At 39.3% G+C, this 21873-nt stretch overlaps 1 protein-coding gene across 1 annotated transcript in view; it reads left to right on the top strand.

The window, feature by feature from the left end:
- Positions 1-11705, top strand: part of LOC136874610 (zinc finger protein 792) — a 59254-nt gene extending 47549 nt beyond the window's left edge. Inside the window, exons 6-7 of the mRNA XM_068227881.1 lie at positions 9321-9703; positions 11575-11705. Coding sequence (XP_068083982.1) covers positions 9321-9703; positions 11575-11705 — 514 coding nt within the window. The remainder of the gene's footprint in view (positions 1-9320; positions 9704-11574) is intronic.
- Positions 11706-21873: the final 10168 nt, after the last annotated feature.

The raw sequence follows: 21873 nt of genomic DNA, 5'->3' as shown, positions 1-21873 counted from the left end.
TACAAATATAACCCGGGGTGGGTTGTTTCGTGATAGATACATTCCTAATCACAGAGAGAGACAAAGAGAGATGAACCAATATTTTTAGTGTCATAGTTATTTCATTTTCCGCTCTAGGGGAGTAGGCCATTAGTCCAACAAATTGACTCTGTAGCAATTGCATTTACAGATATTAGCTTTGGCTATGGTTGTGTGCTAATTTCACACATATTATGGAAGTAAATTTAAAAACCTTTTTCTTCTGCTTTTGTAAAACACGTCAGATATTTAAGTCATTTTCTCGTCAAAGTAATGAATCACTACAAACATAATAAGAGAACAGTAAATATTGTTTTTCTTGAAGTGAAACAATATGAAATATTTTATGTATATATTTTATATATATACTTATGTACATTTATGTATATTTTAAATTTTAGTATACAATTGATCATAAATTTATTAACCAATTCATGCCCATGTGAATAAGCCAAGTTGTTATAATTTATGAAGAAAGAAAAATAACAAGATAAACCTCACCCTGAGATATGCGATCTGCAGTTCTCCGTAATTCCATTTTGAGTTTAAATTTATCCATGGGTTGATTCGAAGGTGGAAAGAGATGTTTGGCAGCAGGCTTTGGTTGGTATGTATGAATGGCAGTGGCAAGTGGGGAAAGGCTGAGTGCTTCTAAAAATGTATGTGAGTTGTGGGAGGCTGAATTTTGTAAACAGAGAAAGCAAATAGAGCATAGATGGGAAAGGATTTTAGGGAATGTTATAAAGCTTGTTGATAACTATGAGTTTAAATTCTCGTCTGAGTCATTAAGCTACTTGGATGGCATAGTGGTCAAGCTTCGATATGCCTTAAGTATTGGATAAGAGAGGCATACATGTTGACAGGTCGAATGAAGGCTTTGTATATGTTAATGATTTGTATGGTTTTTAATACCTAGGTTTGACCTAACAGCCAGCGGAGGTGCCTTTTTATAAATTTTGTCCAAATGTACATTCTATTATAAATTATTTTGGAACATTATACCTAGGTAGGTAAAAATGGTAGTTTCAGCAAGGGGTTGATTACTATTTAGGGTTAAGTAGAGTTTGTTAGTAGGATGGCATTTAGTTTACGCTTTGGAAAATGATAAATTGTTTTGCTTACATTAATTTTGTTGACAGAGATTGAGCCCTTGGTCAAGTTCATTTAAATTGGTTTGGAGACAGGATTGCAAAGATTGATTATTGGATTCTACAGCGAATATTTTTGCACGTTCAGCAAACTGACAATCAGGGTTGAATAACAGTGACACAAAACAGAACATATCAAATTGGTGACAATGTGCTACCTCGTGATACTCCTGCTTTAATTGGAAATGTGTAGGATAATGTGTTGGATATTGATTTTGGCTAGGAAATGGGTGATTGTCATGTGAACTGGAAGTGATGGAGGTTATGCATCAGTCTGCTGCCGGGTATCAGTTATAAAACTTTGAGGTTTTTTTACGATCGGTGGTTTTTGGTAGGGTAATGTATGGGGCTGAAATTTGTGAGGTGGATGAGAAAACAGTAGAATTAAGATGAATTATTAGTAATTTCGGTAAGTTGGTGTTGCGGCTCCCGCAGTGCACAGCTAGTGCTGGGGTGGAATTACTATGTGGGGAAGACTTGGAATTTGAGTGTGTGAAAGGAATAATGAAATATTGGGTGATTTTGAAGAGACAAGATGGCGGGAGGGTGCTACAAGCTGCGTACGAACAACAACTGAAGAGTATGTAAAAGGGATGTTGGCTAGTCAAAATTAAAAGATATTTGGAGATGATAGGATTAGGGAATGTGTGGGGGGAGGTTTGGATGAAGACAGAAGCCAGAGGGATGAAGGTCCTTGAGAGGAGGATTAGAGACATTCATAGGAAGAAATTATTGGGGGAAAGTAGACTGAGAAATTCGCTGAATGTTTTTATTAAAATAGAGGAAGTAATGGGGATAAATATTAGATACGTTGACAGGTTAAATAGGTGTGGATTGGTGTGGTGGATTATGGGATTGCATAAGAATAAGGGTTGGTTACAAGGGAGGGACAAGACAGTGTGTATACTATGTGGGGCAGTGAATGACGATTTTCACTTATTAGGTGACTGTGCAGAAACAAGTAAGATAAGAATTAGATTACTGAGTGCCGAGCATCAGAAACTATTGGGAAGAGGGGGTGAGCAGTCTATTTTAAGATGGATTATCAAGCAGTGGGGAAACGGGGGAGAGTTGAACAGGTACCTATGTGCGGTAAAAAAGGCCTTTGAGAGCAAAATGGAAGAGGAAGAGTAAGAGGGTGGACACGGGGGTATGTGTTTGGAATAGTGATGTATGTCTATGGGAAGCTTGTTTAATAATTTGATGATATGCACTGGATGGAGATTGTGTGATAAAATTAATGGTGAGGGGAGTACTGGTGTTGGGTACATAGTTGAGTGGGTGAAGTTGGGTAAATGATGTGTTATTTTGCAAAGGTAGTGGAGTTTTTGTTTTTGATATGGCAGGATGGAATGTAATTGCTGACTGTCGTTGTTTTGGTATTGATCGGGAGTAGGTCAGGGAACAATGAATGTGACGAAAGTTGCTGAATGCATAAGGACACATGATGAGTGTACTGAAAAGAGGAGTTGGTGACAGCTAAAATGATCTTGTATCGGATATATTTAGTATGTTAGGGTAGTTAAGGAGTATTTCGTTCAGGTAGCCAGTTAGTATATAGAGCTTCAGTTTAGTATTATTAGTAGATTATTATTATTTTAGATATGGATGGTTGGGGGCATCTTATGCGCCCCGTGGATAGGGCCGGTCATGTGGCGCGCGGCTGTGAGCTTGCATCCGGGAGATCGTGGGTTCGAGCCCCACTGTCGGCAGCCCTGAAGATGGTTTCCCATGGTTACCCATTTTCACACGAGGCAAATGCTGGGGCTGTACCTTAATTAAGGCCATGGCCGATTCCTTCCAAATCCTAGGCCTTTCCTATCCCATAGTCGCCATGAGACCTATCTGTGTCGGTGCGACGTAAAGCCACTAGAAAAAAATTCTCACCAGGGCCGGACAATCAGTCGTTTATTTTTTTATCCAGTGGGGTCGATGGGTGTGGCATGTAGGGACTGAGGATGGCTACTGTGTTGATCCTCCCTAGGGAGTGTCACGTTTCCGGAGTATCTGATGGACCTCATGGCATGCCCTGAGAGTCTCGTGTTGTTGTTTTTTGTTCCTATTTCCTGTTTTTGTAAGTTTTTACATTTTTTTATTATCATCATTTTATTGTGAACATGTATTTGGTGCTGAACGCCTGTTATGTTCAAGAATAAATACAATACAATATCAGTCTGCTGAAACGCCTTCTCAATTACAAGACTGGTAAGGCTGTGCATATTTTTGTAGTTAAATATTTTGAGGTGGATGTAGAGATATGAAAGACCTAGTCACGTATGGAGTGCTAAGGGCAGAAACCAGCTTGTAACTGAGTTATGAGCTGGAGGGAGTTGAGATAGGAGTATATACAGTGAGTGAAGATGATTTTAAGATTTTTGAACACACTGTTAGGACACATATCAGACGGTACAAATTCAATTGATTTTTGAGGTGGGGAATGGCCAGGAAGTATATAAATTGTTGCTAAAGCTGTTATTTGATTTCCAGTTGTGATTTCTATATTTAAGTTTTCAGATAGATATTCATTTAAGGAATGATAATGTTGTTGTGATGGGAAGGATTTATGAAGACTAATTGCTACCCCTCCGCGACATCTATTTGGGCAGTGGTGGCTTTGTCCTCAAAGAACACAACTTATCATAATGAACTTTTATTTACTAAAATAGATGACTAGGATCAAGGGGAATGAATGCACAGTGCATTCTTGTCCCAGAGAACTTTCAGTCAAAGTGAGCCTGGAAGATCAGTCACGCTGCTAGTTGGATCTGATACAGAACATCAGGATGTTGGAATGGAAGAATATTCTGTTGCACCATAATGATGATTTTCAGAATGTTCTCAGTGGAAGGAGGGGGAAGAGTGGAATGGGCAGATCCAAAAGGGATATCAACAGGGGTGAAAGGTAACAGTTTTTCTGGTTGCGTGGGAGAAGGCTGAGGTTTACCCTTGTATTTAACTGAGAAAGTTGGATGAGCTTTGCCACAGTTGTTGCATTTGAGTGATTCCTTTTTCATGCAAGCTCTTGAGTTGTGCTGACCACTACAAATTGTGCATATGTTTTCAAGAAAGCAATAGTAGAATGAACATAGAATTGGCAGTGATCACAGTGTCTACGCTGTGGTCGAGATGACCAACAGGCCTCCACATGATGTTGCTTCCCGTAAGTCAGCACGCTATCCTTCAGCAGCTAGTTCATTGTTGCTGTATTCTAGGCAGGGCACCCGTCAGCGTGGAATTCTGGACCCAAATGGCCCAGTATATTTGATGTCCCTGTTGCTGAAGGTGGCCAGTGGTAACATACTCTGTGTAGCTGCTATCAACCCCATATGCCACTACTGACTTAGTGGAGGCTGGATGAATAGGTGGTTGGTTGTGCCCCATTATGCAGCCAGGTTGTTCTGTGCTGCAGCATGCATCGCAAATGTCCCAGTCTAATTTTGTTCACTAGGATTGTGTAAATATTTCTGGAGATTTTGATGGTGTGGCCGTCTATGCTCCACAAAATTTCTGGGTGGTAATCTCATGTGGCGTTGGGCAGAAACTTGGTGTTTATATTGTAGATTCTGATGGGTCAGTTGATATCTGGGTTCAGATTTCTCAGCTTCATTATATACAATGGGGCATGGAGATCGGTGTTTGTTGTTGTGCCATTATGTTGTTTTACTTTATGTGGCAGTGCAGTGTTTTTTGCTCCCTCTGCTTACCTCCTGATATTTAATGACGTAAATCCCGGAGCAGTTCACAGCTGGTAAATGGAACTGTACTGGAATATCACACTCTCTGTGATACTGAGAGGTGATATGCCACCTGATTGACTGACGGTGGTGTGTATGTACTGCAAGTCAATGCAAGTGGGATTTATTACTCTGGATAAATAGCAAACTACTTGCAATGATTTGGACTTGCAGAATCACTGTCTTCCGGGCACATAGCCAGCTTTCCTGCATACTCCTTCATCAAAATTTGTAGTCCTCATGGTGTTGTGGTGACTGTGTGAAATTTCCAGGTGCCATGGAAGGAGCTTTTCCCACATGCGGTAGCTTTCTTACTGGTGGTGCTCTCTGTTGGTTTTCTGTTGTAAGTTGTTGTGTCGCTAGTCATCGTAGACTTGTCATACTACTCAGTAGTTAAATCTAATGATGAACTGCTTTGCTGTCAAAAGATTATATTATAACTAGATTGCTAAGCGAATGCAATTGTTAACACATTTCTCTGCAAAGGAATTTGTGGTTTATGTGGCTCAAATCTTTTTCTCAGAACCCAAGGATTGAGGGTTTGATTCTTTATGGTGGTGGCAAGGAGAGCATTTATTTTAATCTCAATGGACGAAGTATAAATTTTAACAGCAATTCTGTTAGGTCTATTAAAAAAGGTGTTAGTTTGATTGTCTGTTATGAGGTCGGAGAGATATTTCTGAGTTTTACTCTACTTTGTAACAGAAATGAGTACTGAATAGGGAGAGGTCATGCATACCACTCTGTCCATAAGGAGGTTAAACACTACAAAGTGTTTGAGAAGGAGAAGTTTCATGCTACAGTGATGTTGCATAGACCAGCTTGGTGTGAAAATGTGAAACCACTTTAAAACTATCTTCAGAGCTGGGGACTTTTACTTAAAATCCCTTGAATGGACGTTCTTGTCTATAGGACGTAAAAGCCACATAACTAACTTGCTCTGTGGAGGAGAAAAGCATGCTGACTCGAGGATGCAAACAGGCTGATGCAGCATTGAGTGTTGAGACTCCAGGCTAAGTTTCTTCATTTACCTGAAGTGCTTTCTATTCTTACCCTGCATAGTGAAGTCATTTAGGCATTGTCAATTGGATCCACTGATTGTTTTGGTTTCATGGTGATTCTTCATCAACATTCATTTTAGATTCTTGTCAGTGGATGTCTTTAATTTATAATTTCTATTTCATTCTGTTTTGTACCTCATACCAATAGAGGCCCCTTTAAACATGAAACATCATCATCACCATCACTGATCTAGTCTATGAACATGTTTAATTCCACTATGTGAGAAACACCATTGGTCTCCATTGCTTGTGAATAGTGCCCTTATGTGAGGAACACCATTGGTCTGTGTTACCTATGAGTGGTGCTATTATGTGTGATATGCCATGTGTATAGATTGCCTGTGATTAGTACCACCATGCCAGGAATGCCATGAATACATTACCTGTGATTAATACCACTATATGGAGAAGGCCATTGTTCTGCTTTACCAGTGATTAGTACTGTTATAAGGGCCAGTGGCATGGATTTTGGAACCATTTGGACAACAGGTATCATCTCTGGATATAATGCATTGTGAATTGGATCCACTGATTGTTTTGGGTTCATTATCACTTTTTCATCATCAATTGTTTTATATTTTACTTCACAATACCAACAAGAGCCTTTCTTTGAATTGTAGGTTTTATAAACTTGATAATCATAGCATTTCTGACTGTAGAGAGTTCACACAAGCAAACATTGATTCTCGACACATTTGTGAGGGAAAATAACCTTTGTTATCTATGTTTTCTACTTCTCATGTTTCTAAACATTGTAAGCAACACAAGTGCCCCCAGTATAATTGACCTCACAATTTATTGATTCGTAAATAACAAACAATTTCCAATAATGAAATTAATATTTGAATATCTGTAATTGCTTCACCCACTTAAATATTTTTCTAAGCACAGCTTGTGTAGCAGTGAAAAACATTTCAGGAAAGATTGTACTAGTTAAAGATTTATTGGGACTGGTGGAGTCATTTATCATTAGTGTCTTGTGGCCTTGTCATGAAGCTTGGCATTTGTACTAAGGCTTGTCGGCTACCTATAGATGGTTTATGCAACACTGATATATTGCCGGGAAGATTCATATGCACCCTTGTTTTGTTCTCTAATATGACAGATTATACTGAAGTTGAACTCTGCAGTTGTGAATACAATAATGAGTCAACTTCCTGCATAGTAAATTGATTGTTCCAAATTGTATATTGCTCATGATGTCATTTTATGTGTTGGTATAATTAACTAGCCTTCTACTCTTGATATCTTGTTAGGAGCTGATGTCTACTATGAAATTTTGTCTTCTAATATCTTGATAAGAAAGGTTATCCCACCGTGATAGATGACCAAATTTGGTTGGATATTGTCAGGCATCATCTCTGAGTTTTGTGTTAAGATTAATTCCAAGGTTCGGCATGCCAGCCTTATAAAACTTGATTCTCTTGAAACAAAATAGCAAAAGGTTTGGAAACTTGAAGAACCCCATCAACCATTTCTAACTCTTAAAGAAAGAGCTTGTGAAGAACATGTTTTTAATAATGATCAAGTGGTTGATTCCGGCAGGTGTGTTGGCAAATTTCCTATTCATTCTGAAGTGTCACCTGTTCATAAATCTAAGCATAATGCTGCTAAAATTGTCAAGCACATTGAAAATAATTTTGCTATATTTCCAGACTTGAAACAGCAGTATGTAATTTTCATTCATGAATACAGTGAAACTGGATGCATGGAAATTGCATCCCTCGAGAATTCTAACTCATTAAGCTTTAACATGCCCCATCATTGTGTGCTCAAAGATTCTAGTATGACAATCAACTAAGAAGTTGAGTTTGATGGAAGTTATGAATCTTCAAATGGGGTAGTATTGAATTCTTTGTTAATGGTCAACCCTAAAATTCAGATTGTCTTCCTGTCTATTGCTTTAAAGTTCAGAACTTATCTTGTTACTCTTCCAGCTGATATTGTTGATGTGTCTGATAATACATTGATCTTGGCCTGTGCAGTTGTGAATATAACAACAAGCCAACTTCCTGGAGAGCAAATTGATTGTTCCAATGTTTATATTGCTCATGACTTCATTTTAAGTGTTGTTTTAATTCATCCTGACCACAGGAGTCTTCAGAAAATTGTGTGGAGAGAATCCTCTGATGAAGGGATCAAGGTTTACCACCTTACTACTGTTACAAGTTCTGTTCCCTTTCTTGCCATGAGATTTCTAGTTCAACTTCTGATAAACACAAAGTATCTCACCCCATTGCATCCTCTTCTTTTTACGTTGACAACCTGTTAATTGGTACTAGCTCAGTTGAAGAAGCTAAGGATCTTCATCAGAACTTTCTTCCATGCTTTATCTTACACATGTGTATCTCAGAACATGGACATCAAATTGTCCAGAAGCCCTTGCCAATGTCCCTGTAAATGATAGAGGAAACTTGTGAAATTGTAACATCTTTAAGAACGAAGCTATTGTAATGGTTATAGCTTCTGCCCTGCCAACTTTCTTCCGGTCGGGGTTGTTGGCCCACTCCCTTATGCTTTGACCGTGCTGATCAGGAACAAGACTTAAGTGCTAAGGCTGCCCCCTCTCTTTTCTGTCTGCAGTAGTGCACCAGAGGGCTATGGAAATTTCTCGATGATTTATCTGGAGTCTATCTCTTGAGGTTCTTGGACACATCTAGGATCCGGACGGTTATATAAGAGGGAATTGAATAGCCTAGGTGGTTAATGTAGTTCAGTCGTGAGCTCAGTCAGCGAGTGACTGCCGGTGTGGACTGCCATGATTGTCAGACTAGCACGTTGCAGTGCAACTTGACTGCGAAGGAGAGAACATATGACCATGTGACTTTGTGACAACTTTTTACCTTGTGTGTATGTGTGTAGTGTGAGAACCAGTGAGAAACCTAGAGAGAGAGCACGCTAACAGTGTAAGTGTGTACATGGGTGAAAGTTATGTGTAGTTTGGTGCTTACTTAATAAATCTTAGTGTAGGAGCTATCCGTCTAGTCTTAATTTACCTTACTACCATGCCGTGTCATCATGCTATTAAAACATTAGGTCTTACTTGGCATCCTAAATGTGATGAGTTTCAGTAAAAAACAAACTTGAAGAGAGCATGTAAGGAAATCACTAAGAGAAGCATTCTCACAATCATTGCTACCATAAAGGACTCTCTTAAATTGTTGAGATGTGCTGCCATTGAGGGCACACTTTGGCGAGTGAAAATCATTTTCGATTACCTGTTGGAGACATTACCTGAAATGATAGTAATTATTGTAATATGTAAACAATGATTTTCTGTACGTGTGATGTGTTTGCTTCTGTTTACTGCATTTGATTTCTGGAAAAAAATAACAAGTTTTGTTTGTTCTGTTTTCTAGCCTTGAAAATCACGGATTATTGACCAAAGCTAACTCTGGTGAAATGTCAATCCATGCTAGTGGACAATGGGCACCATGTTATGATGAATCCACTTTTCGTAAGCACCTGCACGCTCATACTAAAGACCGCCTAGGCTCCAGTAACGAGTTCAGTCATATATCTTCCAAATATCTTCCAGAATATATGTTTAAAAATAACAATGTTCGTCCACATTCCTGTGGTCAATGTGGTTATAGATTTTGTACTCAGTCCGACCTTCAAAGCCACCTGCATACTGAAAAGCATCCATATTATTGTGATCAATGCGGTAAGAAGTTCTCGGAAAGGGCGAATCTTCGCCAACACATGCAGATACATCGTGGTGAGCGTAAACATTGTTGTGGTAAGTGCAGCAAGAAGTTTCTGCGGAAGTCCCACCTTGAGCAACATATGCTTGCTCACACTGGCAAGCGATCATTTTCATGTGTACTTTGCTGTAAGAGGTTTTCAATGAAGTCACACCTAGATCAGCATATACGCATACATAGTGGACTGCGACCACATTCTTGTGATATATGTGGCAGCGAGTTTGCTAGCAAGTCTAATCTTCGAGTACACGGGCTTACACATACTGATGAACGTCCATATTCCTGTGGTGATTGTGGAAATTCCTTTCCTACTAAGCAAAACCTTAAACGACACGTGCTCACTCATACTGGCGAGCGTCCATATGCATGCGAGGAATGCGGAATCAGCTTTGCTAGCAAGCAAAATCTTCAATGTCACCTACTCACTCATACTGCAGGGCGTCCACATTATTGTAATCAATGTGGTATTGGGTTTACTACCAAATATAGTCTTGGAGTACACCAGCTAAAATATAGTGGTGAGCGTCCATATTCCTGTAGTAGTTGTGATTTTACCTTTTCTAACAAGCAAAGTCTTCAACGACACACTCGCACTCATACTGGTGAGCGTCCATATTCATGTAGTGAATGTGTTAGGAAATTTTCTCGGAAGTGTGCCCTTCGACGACACGTAAAAAGACATACTGCAGGCCGCCCGTTATGTTGAGAACGATGTGGTGACAGCTTTCGTTCAAAATAGATTTGAATATGCATATGTAAGACCTCGCTTAGGAGGACGTTCACCCCATTTTTTCGATGTCTTGATAATATTTGTATCAAATCTCATTCTTGGAGTACACAGGTTTGCTCATATGGAACTGGTCCCATATTGCTGTAACGGATTTGGTAAGAGGATTTGTGAAAATACCCTACACGATATAAAATTTCTTTGACAGACACTGGAGAGTGGCGACAGTCGTTTCTTACTTGTTGTGAGCGTTATCCGCACATATATTTGTCGGAAATATCTGTTTATCCATACTTGATGTCACACATACTGTCATAACTAATGTGGTAATACATTTCATAGAAAATGCAGGCGTAATGAGACACTGCTTCAAAGATATTTTAGAGCCTTCGCGCTGTTATGGTAAACGTTTCCACCGACATCTTATTTTCAAAACAAACCTACTCAATCTTGCTGTTGAGCGCCTACAAATTTCTCAAGAATGTGCTAATAATTTATTTAGGAAATCTAATCTTCGAATTCACCTTGTGACGCACCGGAATATCTTCGCACTATTGTTAGGAATGAGGTAAAATCTTTAGTGAAAAGGCTAGTGTTGGAAAGCATCCGGTGAGTCATCGCAAGTTACGTTCACAGTATTGATATCAATGTGATGGTAAATGTTCTCAGGCATGCAATACAACTCTCAGGCATGCAATACAACTATGTATGTTGATTTATGCTGTGGGACGGGGACTTTCTTGTAAAGCATTAGGTGAAAAGTTCTTACACATCTCTCTCCCACTGTTCTAACGAATTTTGTAGAAGGTTCTCTATTTGAAGAATATGATTCGTTGTTCAATATGAAGGCAAATTTTAGTAAACACCTGCTCCACGTACGCTCGTGAATAACCGCTTCAGTGTAATAAGTGTGGCAAGAGGATTTCTTAGAGACTTATCTTAAGAAGACACTCGTTAACGCTGCAGAACGATCATACCATTTTAATAAATTAATTAATAATGTATTCCCACAAGTCTCTTTTTCAGACATATTTTGTAGCTCACTCTGTGAACATGTACAGTGATGTAATGTATCATTGGTCGTTTGTTCTTTTTGTAAGTAAACTCCCAAGGTACACATCTTTATAAACTATTGTTAACCCCATGTACTTATACGGTATATTTCCATATTATTTTCAGGTATTCATAATCTTAAAAAGGATTTTACAGAACGGCGTCACCCTTATATTCAATGTGTAGGTATGTTTATGTCTGAAGACTCTTCTGGTTTCATGACTATTAACTATAAAATGGTCGGTCTCGGCGTGTGAGACCCACTAGTATGACTTTTTACAGTTACACCAAGGCCTCAGCATTCACAGGGATGGTAACCTGTGTACATCCTGGTAATGGTGATAAGAATTCAGTGATAGATATATTGAGTACATATTCTATGTCACAAATTTTCATATCATGTGTGTTTTGTACCATAAGTCTTATACTGATTTTCAGTGAACATTTTAAAGTTTTTATGGAGTCAACTATTTTTAAAATGTATTCAGGTTATTGACATTATGCTGTTTTACTGTAAAATACTTTAATGCAAAATTAATGGCCATTCATGTTATGATATTCACCCTACTGTTCTAGTGTTAACTCAGTCTGAGTAAGATCCATCCATAGCGATGTATACAAAAGTAAATTTTCTCATTGGTACAATTGTCGGTATTATGATTTCACTAACTCACGTGTCAGGCCGAACATTTCTCATGTATGCAGTGCCCTGTTTTTCTGACAGATCCTTCCTTAAAAAACAGCCAGGCTGAGTGGCTCAGTAACATTATTGTAGATGAAAACCTACTACCTGTTTTCCAGTCAGTGGTCAAGTCAGGAATGGAATAAATGAAGCCACCGCCTTGCGGCGAGGATAGAAATTGTCCTGGCTGCCGAGGCCTGTCGTACTCCTCTGGGGCAATGACTAATGACTGACAAATGAAATGATATGATATTGAAGTGTGTTGCTGGAATAAAAGATGACAGCGAAAATCTGGAGTACCCGGATGTAAACCTGTCCAGCCTCTGCTTTGTCCAGCACAAATCTCACATGGAGTGACTGGGGTTTGAACCAAGGAATCCAGCGATGAGTGGCTGACATGCCTGAGCCATGGAGGCTTTTCAGTAACATTATTGTTATTATTAAATAATCGTATCTCCATCTTGGTCATTGTCATATAGTTATTCTGTGCCTGAATGTTTATTCACCCAGTAAGTTCCTCTTAATGACATTCTATCTATTTACTGTAGAGTATGGTTTGTTAGATGTGTGATTTGTTGAAATATATTTTTATGAGTGTACTTGTTTGAAAGCAACATTGGAAGTAGAAATTTGCTTTCTTGTATTTGAATAGAAAAATGCTTTCCCCGCTCAGTAACCTACAATTCCACCCTTCGGGCATAATAACACTTTAAAATACTGTTAAGTACATGCATTTGCTCTTTAACAGTGCTACATGCTATGATCTAAAATTTGTGAAGTTGTCTGAAATCTATCACATGCGTAGTTTTCTTTAATGTTTGTAATTGTGGCGGATACAAGTTAACATTTATTTTTTGAAAGAACATAAAACGAATGCAATCCTTCATACTGCATTAAACAAAAACAAAAAAGTTTAATATTACATGTCTGGATATAATGTGCAGTAACGCAACCCAAATGCAATGGCAACATGAGGGAAATGAGCAATGGAAATTATAGACAAGGATATTATTATTTACTTACCACTAGTCGTAATATTTCATGTATGCTACCAGTTATCATGGAGTGACTTTACAAATGTAATTTGATGCCACATACAATTTACATCATTTGCTCTCTGTAATTGATGGTAACTCAGAATATCAGCAAGTAAATTGTAATTCTCCCCAAGGAGCTCAAAGTTGTTTTCCAGTTTGTACTTGTTTACAAAGAAGTAATCCAGGATGTGCAGTGCTATGGTTGTTGAACCTTTTATTTATTTATTTTATGATCAGGCAATGAATTGTCTATAACAACATATGAAGGATAAATTTTGTCTACATTAGTTATAATATTTTCTAAAGTACAGTCATTTCATGTCAGCTCAGCATTAAGCAAATACATCTGAACACCCATGATTAGTAATACTTACACTGCAATAACTAATACTCCTTTAGGCAATCCATCAACCATAAGGGGACATGTATTAACCCAATTGTATCTCAAGTAACTAGAAAGTTTAAAATCGTCACAATGAATCATTAATTATTTGATATTTACATATTTATATGGATCACTGTGTGCGGTTGTAACTCTCCTGAATAAAGTAATAATAATGATTACCACACACCTGGTCTCAATCTTGTGATGAACATCTGTTTCAGAGAGTCGGCCATTGGTGATGAGTGCTCCATGGCGATAATATTGACTTAAGGGAAGTTCACGGGATCCTTTGTGATATTGACCAACTTACTGGTGAGGCTATATTTTTGATGGCTTGGAAAATGTGTTCATTTATCACACCTCCAAACTAGCTGGTCTAGTTGAGCGCTCACGTTAACGGCTGGAATTATTATTGAATCTATTTACAAGTGCACTGTTCCTACCTCTTAAAGTTTCTCTTTATTAATTGCATGTTATATTCTCTAGCTGCACTCAACGATGTGTTAAATGTTGTGCCATTACACAGTTCTTTATATGAACTGATTGGAACAAAAATGGAGTCCAAGTTATTAAAATGTCAAAGTATATAGCCCGCTTACAAACTTTTCTTTCTGACATCAAGGTCAACCGACTTTCTGTTAATGGTTTGCTGTAATTTCCTTGCTTCTACCAGAATGCTGAATTAATGCATGATTGTGCATGGCTGTATGGATCGATGGCCTAGAATGGAAGTGTCACAATTCAAAATCCATGATTTTCAAGAGAAGAACTTAGAGTTTTAACAGATTACATCATAGCATCTCAAAGATATATGTTTTTGATTATTCTTATGAAAATTGGTGTGTACACGGTTCTTACAGGGTTGGTATTATCTGGAAAAAGAGTTACAACTCATAATGTAAGCCGTTGAAAGTAAGAAAAGCGACCAATTTCAGAACAATGAAAACCGTTTGAAGTGGTTGTTAAAATAAATACATTACATGTTGTGTAGTTAAACTCTCGGAGTTTGTAGATGTTGGCATATGCTAAACATTGACAGAAAAATCTCCAAAATGCATTTTTTTAGTTGTAACTATTTCTCAGCCACTGTAATTATATCTTGGCTGCTTGGCATTTTTATTTCGCCCATATCATGTACCCGTGCTAGATAGAAATCTGTTGGGTTTTCCAACGTTAAATCATCTCATATTTCCCACCCACACAATTAGCAATAATATTTCCTCGAAGCAATTGAAAACGCTTGGGTTATTAAATGTCTTTGTCTCGCTTGCACGTTTCTCTCACACAGTGGGGCTTGGTGTTTCCTGTTCTTTGTCCACCTCGCTTGAGAAACCAGGCTCTCCCTCGTTTTCTTTGATAAAACATCCTCGTACGTAATTGTAAATCTTCATTCCTCACTATGATGGAGAAGACTGCAGTGACACTATGAATTCGACATCCGTAACAATGAATGAAATATAAGTGTACTTTATCGAGATATGTTTCACACTTGGAAATCTACTGGAGGGCGCTCCGGAGTTCACTACACTGGTCATGGACCACCCAAGTGACATTTAAACTGGAATGTTCAGGCATACGGTCGAGTGATAATTAACAGAGGATGAGTTATTGCACCTTCGATATTTTGCAGTGAAGTAACGCATTTTCACTGTCAACGCGTGTGTTTCCACACCAGGAATCTTGAAGTGAGAAAACATACGGTATTGGTTCGTTCCTAACTGATGCTGATGATCCTGCGCGGTTCATTCTGGTGCTTATCTGGAACTCAACGTTGGATATAATACAATTTATAGGCTGTTTTTTATTTAAATAAGCATTTTGTCTGATTTGCTCACTTAAGAGACATGGTATCTGCCTTGTATGCATTAAGCTTCACTATTTAGATTGGATTAACATTAGATGTTTGGTTATCAATGTTATCACTGCAAGATAATAAGTGTTTCAATTCAGACATGTCAGGTAGCAAAAAAAAATTACTCCATCCCACTATAGGTGCCAAAATGCAGTGAAGAGATGAATAAACGTCAGGATTTTCCTTACAATATTATTAAATATTTTGCCGGGCTTAATGGCTCAGACGGTTGAGGCGTTAGTCTTCTGAACTCAACTTGGCAGGTACGCTCCTGGGTGAGTCCGGTGGTTTTTGAAGGTGTTCAAATACGTTAGCAACGTGTCGGTAGATTTACTGGGTCGGAAAAGTTCTCCGGGAGTAAATTCCAGCACCTCCGCGTCTACCATAAAATTAGCCAGTGTGATGTAAAGCCAGTAATGTCATTATTAAATTATTTTAAACGGATAAATTATAGTTGAGCCCGGATTTGAGATACCGAACCTTTAAACTCAGGATCAAATCCTAACAGCTGGTGACTACTCATAAATATAAACTTTATTCCTGCAATGTTGTGCGAGGAGATTTCGTTACCCGGCAGAACGTAGGCTTCATACTTTATCTCATATAAGAGTTCTGTTTACCGTTCAAGCTGACAGCTACTGGAAATATAGTCAGATGTGCAAGAAAAGAACGCGAGCGGTTTTGCGAGTATGGATAAAATTATCACTCGCCTTTTTCATCTTGGACGTTAGGATGAGAACCTGCCACTGCATGTTTCATAGGCCACTTTTCAGTTATGGTGTGACCAGTTTTTACACTGAAATGAAATGTCGTATGGCTTTTAGTGCCGGGTTATCCCAGGACGGGTTCGGCTCGCCAGGTGCAGGTCTTTCTATTTGACGTCCGTAGGCGACCTGCGCGTCGTGATGAGGATGAAATGATAATGAAGACAACACATACACCCAGCCCCCGTGCCATTGGAATTAACCAATTAAGGTTAAAATTCCAGAACCGGCCGGGAATCGAACCCGGGACCCTCTGAACCGAAGGTCAGTACGCTAACTGTTCAGCTAACGAGAAGTATGTATGCAATTGGTGCTGTCTAGAAAGCAATTCCAAACGTGATCTTTTCCTTGCGGCTAGAGTTTTAAGCCTTGTTTTGTATCTGTTGGTAGTGAACCGTATCACATGTTTACGGTCAAGTAATCATCATAACTTTCTATGATATAGTCATTTACAATATTTATTCAATCTACGTGTTTCAAATACAGCGCCATTTAAACCCCAACCTCCCTGTTTTAGGAGGTGCCGGAACCAGTATCAGTCCGTGAGATTACTCATGAAAGCCCCGGCTGCCAGCGACTGTTTATTTCAAAATTATTTGAACGGGCCAGTGAGACAGAGACCGATGAGTTCTGAATGAAACAGAGAACTTTGAAATTGTCACGTGGAGGTGTGTGCAACCCTACGCAGCCGAATACGAGAGATCCAGGCTAGGCAGATCGTCAGATGTTATTGGTATTTTAATCACACCAGTCTGTTGTAAGAGAATGCGAATGATCGCAAGTGTCAAATTAATTTATGAAGAGGTTATAATACCATTACGAAGGGATCCTAATCGATCTGACAGGTTTAAATGAGAAAGCCGTTGCCGGCCAACCGCCTTCACACAGAGGAAGACTGCCGTCACCAAGGATTGTCCCCAGACCTAACGGTCCAAGCCAACCCTTATAAAATACCGGCAGACGCAGAGCTCGCGCCATTCATTCTGATTATTTTGGCAAGTGACGTTCGTGTGTGATCGAGAGTGCGACGCCCGTAACGCTTAATTTATCTTTAATCTAGCCGGAAGAACTGAGTGAATTTCTATCCGAGGGATAATTTAACTACTAACGTGAACGTATACAGTTTACTCTGATGTAAGTAGCTACTCCGAGCTTAGACAGTGAAACTCATCAAGTTCGCGTGCATTTGAGTGCGCGTCGCGGTGACCGTAAGCCTCATGAATTTTTCTGTGGTTGGTCATTCAAACTTAATTAGGCGCTGCATTTGACGGACTAAGTTACAATTTGTGAGACTTGCTAATTGGCCTCGCCTAAATCGCAGCCTTGTGCGGAGATTAAGAGGCTAATGATCGAAGCACTGTCTTTCTTCTGCAGCTGATGGTTCCAGAATATAACTCAAGCAACAAACCGACAGAAACGCGTCAACCTGTCCCGGAGTTCGAGCGGAGGAGTTCCAGTCCGGAGGATCAAGCCAACATGATGGCTTAAGCTACTATGAGTTCCGACAGAAGGGCCGAAGGCGTTGGCGGACATCAATCAGATGAGAAATCTATAATTTTAGGCATGGTATGCAATAAAGACACGGGATGCCCTGTTTGATTTCATTTGTAATTAATCTTGTATATAAGTTCATAAGCTATATGCCGTAGGCTGACGTGACGCGTGTAGGAACGAGGGTATGTTTGTGTTAGTGGGGAGCGCTCGTCTCGTGTTCGTGCAAGGTAAATGAAGTAATTCTCATCAGTAAAGTACGAGGCAAAATCACCTCCAGTTTTTGTGTGGGGACACCAGACAGATGACCATGTTGTTTTATTTCTAGCTTGGAGCGAGACCAGTTTTAGGTTGTAGCTAACATCGTTGAGAGCAAAGTTTCTTTCGTAATTAATACTGCAACAGATAGTACAGTAGCCTAGGTGAGACGTGTTGTCAACGGTACAATTTGTGGCCAGGAAGTGCGCAGGGATTATATAGCTGAGATTTAGTCTCCAGACGACTGTGTGATAGGCTGTATACTAGCCGAGTTACGAACCTGCGTATTCTAGTTGTGAAAAGTCGTTAGTGCTAATGATGTGAAATACAGATTGTGAGACGCCTATGAGTGGCCGTATCGTTGACCCAGATATTGAATAGCGAGGAAAGTGTAATTTGCGTTTTAGTTTCTCTGCCAGGGTGTAGTGGAAAAGTCATTGGAGACTGCTATTTGGGGAATGTTTTGTGTAGCAGGTATACTTTGTGTCAGTGGCCTCCCGAGGTATATGGAGATTCCCGTTAGTAGTAGTAAGCCAGGCCGGCACGATCCTGTCCGCAGTGAAAGTTGTTTATTTTTCGTCGCTCTCGCCTTGTAAGGTCTGCACAGCTGGTAATCCTTCGCCAAAGACGTCATAAGACCCGCCCATATGGGCTGGTTATGTGTTCTGACATCTCGTGGCTACAGACTGGATATCATTCTGTGATATTCCAGGGTATTTCTATGTGGCTTTTTTATCTTCAGTTGGTGTTTTCAACATTTGTAACGTGCGTTTATGCATATACTTATTGAGTTCACGACGTTGAGTAATCTGTGGCAGAACGCGCTGTAGATGGTGGTGTTTCTAAACCATCCAATTACGCCCGGGCGGACCCCAAGGTGGTAGTATCAGTACTTTTAGGGGTACGTCTTTCGGTCCCAAGAGTGTACACTTTTTAATGTTTATATCAACTAGTTCGGCTTGTGCTTGTAAAGATCTGGGCGAGGCATGAGTCTTTTATTGTGTGTCAGTGCTAACTATAGATAACTCGTATGCCACATTTCTATATGCTCATCTGATTAAGTCCGCGAATCACGGAATCATCTACGATACTCTCCACTTCCGGAAATTTCCGTCATGGGTTCGTGACCCGATTTCTTTGACGCACATGCGTGTCGTCAAGATATTTCTTTCTGTTTTTTTGTTGTTTTTTTCTAGTTGCTTTACGTCGCACCGACACAGATAGGTCTTACGGCGACGATGGGACAAGAAAGGGCTAGGAGTGGGAAGGAAGCGGCCGTGGCCTTAATTAAGGTACAGCCCCAGCATTTGCCTGGTGTGAAAATGGGAAACCACGGAAAACCATTTTCAGGGCCGCCGACAGTGGGGTTCGAAACTACTATCTCCCGAATACTGGATATTGGCCGCAATTAAGCGACTGCAGCTATCGAGCTCGGTATTTATATCTGTAAATTTGTTGTACAGCGGTTGTGATAATATTATCTCACGCAAATTTAACTGTTAAAAGTTGTTCAACCCACTGAATTCAATTACTTCTCATTACTAGTATATGTAAACTTGCTCCCATCCTCATTTTGATTTAAGTTACATTTTTAGGTAAATGTTTGGCAAATTTCACTAACGGACGATGCACGTAGCTTCTCCGCTGAGCAAGGCCAAGGCATAGGACAGGGCAGGGTACGGTAGTAGTTGTTAAAAATTTTCCTTTCCGACAGTGATTGTTGCAATTTCAGTTATATATTTGGGTAAAATGGCTGTCGCTCTCCTCTAGTCATGATGCCTTAAAAGAATATTTCCTTTTTTTTATAGTTACCCTGACGGTCAGACATTTTTGATTTGCAAATAGAAATTTCGGCCTGTTTCAGCACACACCTCTACACTGAGCAATACTTTCTTTTATTGAACGAGAAAGTTCCTCGTGAAGAGAGAGTTACTTCTTTCCAGACAGTACGATTTTCTAAATAAGCTAGTTGTGTGATGCAGGTTCTACTGTGTGTTTCAAGCGGAATATATTCTGCAAACAGCAAGAGATTTCATTCTCTAAATGCAATCGGTTATTCGGCTTGTTTATCAAGACGTGGAGAGCTTGTCCCCCTTGATCCTTTTTCTATGCCAATAGGTACCACGTTGTACTTGTTGTTTTATTTATTTATTTATTTATTTATTTATTAATGCCTTTTTTTCAGTGGCGAAGTTAGGGCTCGAGGCCCTCTCTTCTACTTAACCACATACTAATCAAAACCATACATAAAGTTATGAGATATTTAAAATAGTTAAAACCAAACAAAAAATTAACAGAATTGAGAGCAATTTTAAATACATTACGAAGTTAATAATAAAACTAATTAAAAGTAAGAACTCTTAATAATGACTTATCCTCAGGCGCGCACACATTCATACTTCAACCATTCAGTTAGCTGTCCTCAGCAGGTAGTCTCGGCAGGTGACCTTAAACCTTTCTAAAGAGCTAGTTTCTCTGACCTGAGCTGGCAGGGAATTCCATAATCTGGCGCCGGTCACTACAAACGATCTATTAATTTTGTTTGTGCGGTGCACTGGAATAGAAAGAGTGGATCTGGAACGTGTATTTAAGTTGTGAAATGATGATAGAAAGGTGAATTTAGAAGAAATATACAGTGGCTGACTTTCCGCTAGTACTCAAAATACCATCGTTAAAATGTGTAGCTGCCGACGTTTATCAGGCTTCAGCCATGAGAGAGCCTTATAGTATGGAGTAATGTGAACATCGTAACCAATATTGTAAATAAATCGCAGGCAGGAATTCAGTGCTCGTTGAAGTTTAAGTGTTTCTTCTCTTGTCATATCAACTAGAACAACGTCACAATAATCAAGAATAGGGAGAACCAGTGTCTGTATTAGTTTGGCCTTAAGCTCAAATGGAAATACATCCCTTTGCCGTTTAAGAGGGTGTAGCGCTCCAAAAATCTTTTTACAGATGATTTTTGTGTGATCAGACCAATCAAGTGTTTCATTCATAATTACGCCGAGATTTTTAACTGTTTTATTGTAGGGAATAATGTTACCATTCAGTAGGATAGGCGGGATTGCAATATTGTTTGAGCAGTTCAGTAATTTTCGTGTTCCTATTATGATTGCCTGAGATTTTGTGGAGTTTAGTATAAGAGAATTTCGTTGTGCATATATACTGAGTCGTCGGAGGTCATTGTTAATATCTTGTATTGTTTCATCTAAGTCTGAAGTCTTGCAGTGTTGATAAATCTGAAGATCTTCAGCATAGAGGTGGTGTGTTATTTCCTGTCACCGATGATATGTCATTGATATAAATACAGGAAATAAGGGCCCTAGAATACTGCCCTGTAGGGCACCACTAAGTTTCATTTTCCATTTAGAGACCTTGTCATTTACTGTTACACGCTGCTGACGGTTACTCAAATAAGACCTAAAAAACTTAAGCGCAGCCAGGTCAAAATTTAGTAGTTCCATTTTCTTTATCATAGTCTGAATGTCTATAGTGTCAAAGGCGCTACTGAAGTCAAGAAGGATAAGTATAGTAAGCAGTCGTTTGTCCATAGCATTTCTAATGTCTTCAGTAACCTTCAAAAGTGCTGTCGCGGTACTGTGCCCCTTCTTAAATCCAGACTGCAAAGGGTCCAAAAGAGCATTTTTATTTAGGTACTCCAGAACCTGCTCGTATACTAAACGTTCGAAGGCTTTAGAAAGCGCAGGGAGTAAGGACACCGGACGATAGTCAGAGGGTGATGGTGGGTCTAAACTCTTACGTACTGGTATAATATTGGCTGTTTTCCAAACAGTTGGGAAAGTTCCGTTGAGTAAACAAACGTTCAGTATGTGCGTCAGTATAGGCAGGACAGCACCCATAATGTTATGTATAAAAGCAATAGGAATATCGTCTACACCTGTGGCCTTTGATTTAATCGAGTACAAAGCCTTTTTAACCTGATTTTCTGTGACACT

Source organism: Anabrus simplex, chromosome 5, assembly GCF_040414725.1.
Source record: "Anabrus simplex isolate iqAnaSimp1 chromosome 5, ASM4041472v1, whole genome shotgun sequence".
Classification (NCBI taxonomy): domain Eukaryota; kingdom Metazoa; phylum Arthropoda; class Insecta; order Orthoptera; family Tettigoniidae; genus Anabrus; species Anabrus simplex.
This window is presented reverse-complemented; position numbering and strand designations above follow the sequence as displayed.